This window comes from Nanorana parkeri, unplaced genomic scaffold (genome assembly GCF_000935625.1).
Source record: "Nanorana parkeri isolate BGI_ZX_2015 unplaced genomic scaffold, ASM93562v1 scaffold670, whole genome shotgun sequence".
Classification (NCBI taxonomy): Eukaryota; Metazoa; Chordata; class Amphibia; order Anura; family Dicroglossidae; genus Nanorana; species Nanorana parkeri.
In genome coordinates this window covers 852,695-862,360 of record NW_017306938.1, presented here as the reverse complement: position 1 = coordinate 862,360, position 9,666 = coordinate 852,695, and the positions used below count along the sequence as shown (strand labels likewise).

At 43.8% G+C, this 9,666-nt stretch overlaps 1 protein-coding gene across 2 annotated transcripts in view; it reads right to left on the bottom strand.

Moving 5' to 3' along the window:
• MDGA2 (MAM domain containing glycosylphosphatidylinositol anchor 2) overlaps positions 1-9,666 on the bottom strand; it is a 521,930-nt gene that overhangs the window by 18,184 nt on the left and 494,080 nt on the right. For both annotated transcript variants that reach the window (XM_018563520.1, XM_018563521.1), the window contains exon 13: positions 448-603. In XM_018563520.1, coding sequence (XP_018419022.1) covers positions 448-603 — 156 coding nt within the window. The remainder of the gene's footprint in view (positions 1-447; positions 604-9,666) is intronic.

Sequence of the window (9,666 nt, the reverse complement as noted above, 5' to 3'; positions counted from 1 at the left end):
GGGGCGCATGCACAGTACAGATCTTCAGCCAGGAGATGGGGAGAGACACAAGGTAAGTCAATGGAGTGAGCGTGCACCCGCACCCTCCAGCACTGGTGCTGGAGGGACTCCTGAAAACTACAGGAAAGAAGAAGATGATCGGATAAAGAGGCATCATTTAAGCTAAGTCCTTACACTAGCGTGGGGGGGGGGAGAGATATCCTTTAATTTCAACAAAAATTACAAACTGGATGATAAAGTCATATTAGACATGTACAGTTTTCAAATTCTTTTACTTTACTGGTAATTTTACGTTGGATATATATGGGCAGACAGCATAAAGTCTAGGGGCAACAGATGAACACGTTGAACCATGTATGACATGGTTATCCAGGAAGATTTTTTACGAATAAATACTACTTTGGAGAAATTATTTGAGCAGTTTTTCTAAACCGATATATACAGTACCTTGCTTGGATCCTCCAGCATCTGTGGTGGGTCCTGTGTTTGGAGTATACCGAGTATCCCTTGTGCCCGCACTTTGCTTTGTCCAGTCAAAGATGTCAGCATCGTCTTGGGTAAATAAGCAGATATTACTATCATCAAATCCACAATGGAATTCACCTGCAAAAGAAAGAATAAATATACCTGGATTATTGCAGCATAACAGATCTCTACTGTCTTATAACTGTCTTTCATTTACACATCCGCAGATAGTTAGGAAGGTGAAATATTTTGTGCAGAACATGTAACATTTGGGAATGTGCCATTCCAGATTTCAATTCTGCCATTAAAGAAAACTGTTAAATGATAAGCAAAGTGGACCTGTCACTTATGTGGGTCAATGTGTTTAAGGTGTTTAAAACAACTCTATGATTGTGGATGGTCTCCATGAGAGAGAGAGAGAGAGAGAGAGAGAGAGAGAAGGAGAGAGAGAAGGAGAGAGAGAGAGAGAGAGGAGAGAGAGAGAAGGAGGGAGAGAGAAGGAGAGAGAGAGGAGAGAGAGAGAGAGAGAGAAGGAGAGAGAGAGAAGGAGAGAGAGAAGGAGAGAGAGAGAGAGGAGAGAGAGAAGGAGAGAGAGAGTGAAGGAGGGAGAGAGCGAGATGGAGGGAGAGAGAGAGAAGGAGGGAGAGAGCGAGAAGGAGGGAGAGAGAGAGAAGGAGGGAGGGACAGAGAGAGAGAGAAGGAGGGAGAGGGCGAGAGGGAGGGAGAGAGAGAGAAGGGGGGAGAGAGAGAGAAGGAGGGAGAGAGGCGAGAGGGAGGGAGAGAGAGAGGAGGGAGGGACAGAGAGAGAGAGAAGGAGGGAGGGACAGAGAGAGAGAGAGAAGGAGGGAGGGACAGAGAGAGAGAAGGAGGGAGAGAGCGAGAAGGAGAAAGATAAAGAAAGGAGGGAGAGAGAGAAGGAGAGAGAGAGAGAGAGATAAAGAAAGGAGGGACAGAGAGAGAGAGAAGGAGGGAAAGAGAGAGAAAGAGGGAGAGAGAGAGAGAAGGAGGGAGGGAGAGAGCGAGAAGGAGGTAGAGAGAGCGAGAAGGAGGGAGGAGATATAGAAAGGAGGGAGAGAGATTGAAGGAGGGAGAGAGAGAGAGAAGGAGGCAGAGAGAGAGAGAGAGAGAGAGAGAAGGAGGCAGAGAGAGAAGGAGGCAGAGAGAGAAGGAGGGAGGGACAGAGAGAGAGAGAGAGAAGGAGGGAGGGACAGAGAGAGAGAAGGAGGGAGAGGGCGAGAAGGAGAGAGATAAAGAAAAGAGGGACAGAGAGAGAGAGAAGGAGAGAGAGAGAGATAAAGAAAGGAGGGACAGAGAGAGAGAGAAGGAGGGAAAGAGAGAGAAGGAGGGGGAGTGGAGGACGGAGAGTGGAGGAGGGGGAGGGAGAGAGAAGGAGGGAGGGAGAGGAGGGAGAGAGAGAGAAGGTGGGAGATAAAGAAAGGAGGGATGGAGAGAGAGAGGAGAGAGATAAGGAAAGGAGGGATGGAGAGAGAGAGGAGAGAGATAAGGAAAGGAGGGACAGAGAGAGAGAGAGAGAAGGAGGGAGGGAGAGAGAAGGAGGGAGGGAGAGAGAAGGAGGGAGGGAGAGAGCGAGAAGGAGGTAGAGAGAGCGAGAAGGAGGGAGAGAGATATAGAAAGGAGGGAGAGAGATTGAAGGAGGGAGAGAGAGAGAGAAGGAGGCAGAGAGAGAGAGAGAGAGAGAGAGAGAGGAGGGAGAGAGAAGGAGGCAGGGAGAGAGAGAAGGAGGCAGAGAGAGAGAGAGAAGGAGGCAGAGAGAGAAGGAGGCAGAGAGAGAAGGAAGGAGAGACAGAAGGAGGGAGAGAGAGAGATATTGTTTGTTAATGCAACCAATCGATTAGTTGAAAACATAATCTGCTAAATAATTGTTAGCTGCAGCCTTACACCATTTACCTTCAGCAGCTGAAAGGATAGTGCAAAATTGCAAGCATAGAGCAGTCTGTACAGTTATAAGTGACATCATTAGAGCCGATCTGGTTTATGCTTCATGCACACACAACAGTTTTTTTTATAAATCATTGAAATACAATGTAATAAATAAGATTATTTCTACACCTCAACAATGCCTCACATCCTTTCCAGCATTTCAGATGGCTGCAGAGAGGGTACATGACTTTTGTCACATACCCAGGAAGTCAAGACTATAACCAAGTCAGCCTGTCCTAACACTGAAGTAGACAACCTGACTCCTCCTGTAAGAAAACCTGAAAGCATCAGTCACATAAAGTTCTGTGGTCATTAATGGCTGAAAAAAGTTTTTGATGCAAATCAACACTGTCAGGTTTTTGGCAGCCTGTGTACCCATTGGGAAATTCACCCTATTCGTTCTTGTGACCATTGTCATTGGGACTGAAATTCAGGGAAAATGTTACACTGAATTTGTCATTTTAAAGGAGAACTGTGGGTTTAGGGCTTTTCCCCATAGTTCTCCTTAGGGTAATGGGAGGACACAAACTAGCGTCCTCCCGTCACCCTAAGCTCAGTATACCGCAAGCTACAGCTAGCGGTATACTGAGACACCGCAGCTGAAGCGGATCCCAACAATTATATCTGGATCCGCCCAGCTGCGTGAGTGATAGCTGGCTCTGCCTATGTAGAGGCAGAGCCAGCTATACCCGCCCCCTCCCCGTCCGTTCCGCCAGTCAGCGCTGGAGGATCGGAGCAGGGAGGGAAGAATCCAGCCCCTTCCCTGTCACGGCAGAGATCAGTGACAGGATCAAGAAGTGAGCGAACGCCGGTATGTGTTCGCTTACTTCCCGATCTACTGAGCCGACCTGTGACAGTCTCATTGTCACAGGTCAGCTAAAACTATGAGGTGAGTGAAAAGCACTCACCTCATAGTTCTCCTTTAAGAGACTTGACAGCTAAGACAGCTGACACTTGACAGCTAAGAGAGAATGACCCTCATTTCACTTCTTGTTGAGTCTATGGGAGAGGAAGTATAGGGAAATCTACCCAGTGGGGTACAGATGGCAAATGCAAATAACCTAACAGGGCTTCGAACTCTTTCCTACTGTATCAAGAAAAGTGTTGGGTTTATATATAATTAAATAGCAAAATGATATGGAACACCAGCTCATCCCATTGCCCCCGGGCCTAAGTTTAACCAATGGGTCCAAGTAATATTTCACAATTAACAAAATTGTGATAGCTTAAAAAAAGAGTGGGGATGGGTTTGTACAAATGAGTGTGTAAGGAGTTGTGTTGCACTGCATGAATTCTGCTGTTTTTTTCAGTTTTTAATTATTTTTTTTCATGTGCCCTTTGTGATTTTATTCTTTATCAGATTGATCAAGAGTCATTGTGTTTATATGTGGCTTACAAAAGCTCCCTAGCATTTCCTTAAATTAACTCCCATTCAGATTACGCTTGGTAGGGGCCACATTTAGATCGTGCGCAGGCAGTCTAGTGTAGATTATGTACCTCAGCTGTTCATAAATGACAGTAGCAGCCCTGTAATACTCATATATTCTACACATAAATTTGCAAATTGCACCTATTTTGCAAGGATTTACTCTGCACGACTCTAACGGCTTCACACTGTTTGTATCGTATACAAACACTACAGCTGGTGTAGTGTAGTTAATTATTGTTTTTATAAAAGGAATCCTGCATTAAAGCTATAAATCGTCCTTTATCCCTTTTGTTATGGGCCCTCCAACGTTAGGACTTGCAATTATTTTTAATCACATACGCGCTATCATTTATTGTTTCCGTGCTCTGATGAAAATGGAAGGCTCTTTGTAGGTGGTAATCCTTAGACTTATGTTTGTATTTCGTCTATGATACGCACAGCAGGCTCCACCCGGTGAACTTTGGAGGGGGTCTTTAATGAACGATATGTGCTCAGCTATAGTGCATCTCAAATATTTTATGGAGATGATAGATGAATCATATCATTTTCTTTACATCTGGATAACAAAAGGTCAGACTCTCAGCTTGTTTGTGAACCTATAAAACTGCAAATAAATCGAGGCTCAGCATGAACCTAGGGAAGATTAATAACAGCTTTTCACGCTTAAGGACGTTTTCAGGCAGTACTAAGACACATGTACGTGCAGATTTATACTCTGCCTTTAATGTCACTTCACCTTCCAGAATTAGCTACTGTAGATACTATCCATTCAGTAACTTTAATTGCGGATAAGAGAGCTCTACTTCAACAAACTAATGTACTTTCTATATTTTATTATGAAGTTATGAATCCTTCATTAAATCGCACCAACAGGTTATGCTGTAATATAATAGGTAATTAAGAATCTCAGGGTTACTTACACAGCTCACATGCATATATTCATTGAAGCCATGGCAACCAATCAGTGTTTGCTTCAGAGTCCATTTACCCTTCAGTGTTTCAAAGCCATGGGGTCACAGAGGACCCGCAGATCTCTATTAGATTGAATGAAGTGAAGGCTACCATAAAGAATGCCTTGCACTGCACCTTATGGAAAACATACTTAAAGTACAATTAAACCTTCGTGAATTTTTGCATATATCTATTGCTAGCAAGCAGTAGATGTATGCAAAAACATAAAAAAAGTTACCAAATAAGGTAATTACTTACCTGTGTCTCCACCGCATGCTCCTGTACAAAGATCTAAAGAGTCTCGGGCGGCCAGGAAAGGGTCATGGGCCAGGTGCATGCGCAGTACAGATCATGAGCCAGGAAAAGAGGAGAGACACAAGGTAAGTCAATGCATGCTGCCCAGCAGCATGCACCCACACAGACTCCATGGGACACAGAAGAGACAGCAGTCAGGGCTGGATCAGAGACAGTCACCAGCGCTGGAGGGACTGCTGGAAACTACTAGAAAGAAGAAGATCATCAGATCAAGAGGCATTATTTAAGTTTATTTCCTACAGCAGAATTGGGGGGAGGGAATAGACTTTAATGTCACTTTAAACTGTAATAAGCAGCAGTTTATACATGCACAACACCGTGAACAGCTCAGTAGCTGATGATGGGCAGTAGTTTATATGTTCTTTGCTGTGCATTAAAATGTATTCTTACTTTCAAAAAGTTTGATAAATTAGGCCCTTAGACAGCATAAAGCAACACTAGACTCAGGAATCAAATCTTAAAAATGTATTCAAGTACCCTATTAACAAAAATGTGTCTTATTTGTGTATCTCTCTGTGCATATCCTCAAATCATTTCTAAATACATGCCGACATCTCATTCCTTCTGGAGGGTGCTTACTTCTGTTCCCCATGGTCTCGGTGTGTGTTGTAAAGTTGTCACCACTCCAAGCTCACTCCTGTGATGGACTACAATCTCAATACAAATTAGTGAACTAAACGTTAGATTGTAGTCCATCACAGGAGCGAGCCTGGAGTGGTGGCTACACCCCTGCACACACAGGGACCCAGGGGCGCATCCAGAGTCTAGTCCTGGGAGGGGCAGTGTCAGAAAATAAGGTAACTCTATGTCCACTGACTCTCCTTCTGGCTCTTCCCCTTACACTGTGCCCATTTCTCTCCTCTCCCACCAACGCCTCTGTGTCCACTGACCCCCCAGCTCTCTCCCTGCCACTGTGCCCACCTCTCTCCCCTCCCACCACCGTCTCTGTGTCCATTGAGCCCCCTCCGGCTCTTCCGCTGCCACTGCGCCCACCTCTCTCCTCTTACACCACCACCTATGTGTCCATTGACCACCCCAGCTCTCCCCCTGCTGGTGTGCCCACCTCTCTCCTCTCCCACCACCGCCTATGTGTCCACTGACCCCCCCAGCTCTCCCCCTGCACGGTGCTCACCTCTCTCCTCTCCCAGCATCGCTTCTGTGTCCACTGACCCCCCTGCTCTGCCCCTGCCACTGTGCTACCTCTGTCCCACCACTGCCTGTGTCCACTGACCCCCCAGCTCTCTCCCTCTTCCCCCGGGGTACAGAGCTCACCTGGTCTGTCTTTGTATGTTCCTCTCGCTGCTGCTGCCAGCCTTTGGCAGCTCTCTACTAACACTCACGCTGGGACCTCACAGCTGCCTAATTTGCCTCACTTCAGTGCAGCCCTGTGCTTTCCGACCGTGATTGGTTGGCGCTGGCGGTGTCAAAATTTGAGAAATTGAGATAAGTAGCATAATTTTGGATCCGAAATCCAAATAACGAACCAAATCAGATATCGGATCTGAAAAACTATAAAGATAAAATTTCGAATAGATCCAAAACAAAACAAATTTACAGGTTTACTGGTTGTATAGCACACCCACTGCTAGAAAGAAAAGAGAGACATGCTCTGGCTCTTAAGTGGGCAGCCTGACCATCGCCTGGTCCAGTGGAGACAAAACCTACTCGCCCCCTACTGGCTGTGCATGCCTCTGTCTTTAGGTCTCCGGGACATGATAAATACCGGGGACTGCCTAAGTTTATTAGCATCTGCTTTGGTGTACTGCACAATGTGGTGATTTGGTACACTAAACTGTACTGCACTAGTAATGCGGCACAGTGCTCCTACTAATAACCCCCCCTCCCCCCCCCCAAAAAAAACTGCATGGTGGGGGTAAGAGTTAAACAGCAAGGACAGTTGTTGTTGACACACATAAAAGGGCAGCCCTAAAAAGGACTGTTGGGTCTATTCACTTTGAACACACAATAATATGTAATCCACCGCAATGCAATTCGCAGAATTGTAGCACTATACAGGACAGTACAGTAGATACAGGGAAAGGGGGTACACTCCACACTGTGTAGTCCAGCAAATCACCAGTATCTACAACAATACAGCACTGTATAGATCTTTGTACAGTTCTGATTGTAGCATTCTATGGAACTGAAAAACACTCTGTAACCTGTCCCTATCGACTTCCAACTCAACACAGATTAGAAAAAGGCTGATGAGAAACCTGACTTTTATAGGAAGATCACATTAGAAAACCCCCATTATTGGCCCTTCTGTGCCACCTGAGCACATGTCTAAGGACTGGAATTGCATGATTGATTGGTTGTTTGCTATTTTTCCAAACTACAAACTCATGGACCACCAGAACATGAAGTTCATCACTAGTACCAATATAATGAAGACCTTTATCTCACATCAAAGTGAGTCTGCAGTGCTGTAGATAAAACACACCTGCTTTACTACCCATAGTAACCAATCTTCATTCTAGTTGCACAAAAAGGTAGTGCAAAGAAAAACTTAATTTAACTATATGGATTTCCAGCATATTGAGGCTCTTTGGATCCTTGTAACTAAGCGACGTGAAAGTATTTATGAAAATTTTATACAAGGAGAGTAAAAATCTGCCAGAGATGGGCTCAGCTAAGTTCATGAGACAAGTAATGAAAGAGATCTGAACTTTATGTGAAGGTATCATGGTGTTAATTTTTTTTTATTAAGTAAGGAAATTCATAAAACAGCGACAAAGGGCAACGCATGAACTTTTGTACTCACGCTAAAAGTTCTGGACAGAAAATATGTTACATATCCCTGTAGCCTCATATCCACAAATTCTAAGAAATAATTGAAACCATAAGTCTGTCTGTACTATAAGGTAAAATGTACCATCCACAGCAGCAATGTATAGTATACCCATTACATTGATACTAATGATTAGAGAAGCTTAGATAAAACAAACCTGAGTGTTGCATTTTGGCCACTACAAGATGCTCATTCAGTCTGGCATGCAGAGAATGCCATAATGCTAAAGTGAAAATCCAGCACAACTTTTTTTTTTTTACTTTAGTTTGTATAGAGTAGTGAAGAGATTGAACCTCTGTTTTTGTAATAAACTGATTAATGAAGGTTTTTTTTAGTTCAAATAATATTTGTTTCTTAAAGTGACCCTGTCAGGACCCTATTCCTATCGAGCATAACATATCAGGCAAGTGCACCAACATTGGAACAGCAGATGCTTTTGTTTTTGGTAAGTTCAAGTTACTGTTGAGCTGTAAACAGTGCTGCTATATAGCTTCCTTTGTCACTTTAAGGGGTACAGATGCTGAATCCACCTCCCAGGCCCTGCATTGGTTAAGGGCCCCACCAGGGGAGAAGCTACATTGTTATTTCTTCAAAACCTGCAATTCCCCTGAGGACGTCGGTGGTGACGAAACATGTAGGGGCAGGTCTCCCATACCAAACACGTTTGTTTTCGGACCGGCCGAATGTGATTTTTGAATTTTAAAGAAATTTTAAATAAACTATTTTTGGAACTATTACCCGATGAAATAATTTTTCTTTGCATGACTGTGGGAATACTTTACACTGAGGACTGATGGTAAAGAACGAGATACGAAAGACGCTGCAGTAACGGTGTCCCATCAGACAAAGCGTTTGGGGCTGTCTGTTACAGCCAAAAGTTTGGGGTGAGTACGCACTCTATTAGGGGGATGTATTGATCTTAATACAAACCCCAGGAAAGCACTACTCTACCGAACATTGGGATGCTCTGCTATTTGGCTTTGAAGCGGAGCTGTATATTACAGAGACTTTATTTGTTTATATCAATTTTTTGTCAGCACAATTAATTGTCATTCACAATTATTTTCGTTTGTATTTTTGTTTACCCACCTGAATTTTTTCACGCATATGATTTGTCAGCTAATGGTATCAATTCACATGAAGGTGTAAAAAAGTGAAGGACTTTTTTAATGTGTATAGACTGATCCACTTTATTTTTATACGCTGAGACACCTAGAAGCACTTGGTTAAAAATCACCTCCTAATCGTACACATGTTTATTAACTATTACAGTGCCGTGCTTTTTATTGACTAACGGCACTTGCATTTATGTGGTTTTCTTATGATTTGTAGTTCACAAACACGATTATATGGTTTTTTGATTCACCTACTAGCGCTGTTAATTTGGTTTAAACATGTTCAAGTTACTGTTGAGCTGTAAACAGTGCTGCTATATAGCTTCCTTTGTCACTTTAAGGGGTACAGATGCTGAATCCACCTCCCAGGCCCTGCATTGGTTAAGGGCCCCACCAGGGGAGAAGCTACATTGTTATTTCTTCAAAACCTGCAATTCCCCTGAGGACGTCGGTGGTGACGAAACATGTAGGGGCAGGTCTACCATACCAAACACGTTTGTTTTCGGACCGGCCGAATGTGATTTTTGAATTTTAAAGAAATTTTAAATAAACTATTTTTGGAACTATTACCCGATGAAAGAATTTTTTCTTTGCATGACTGTGGGAATACTTTACACTGAGGACTGATGGTAAAGAACGAGATACGAAAGACGCCGCAG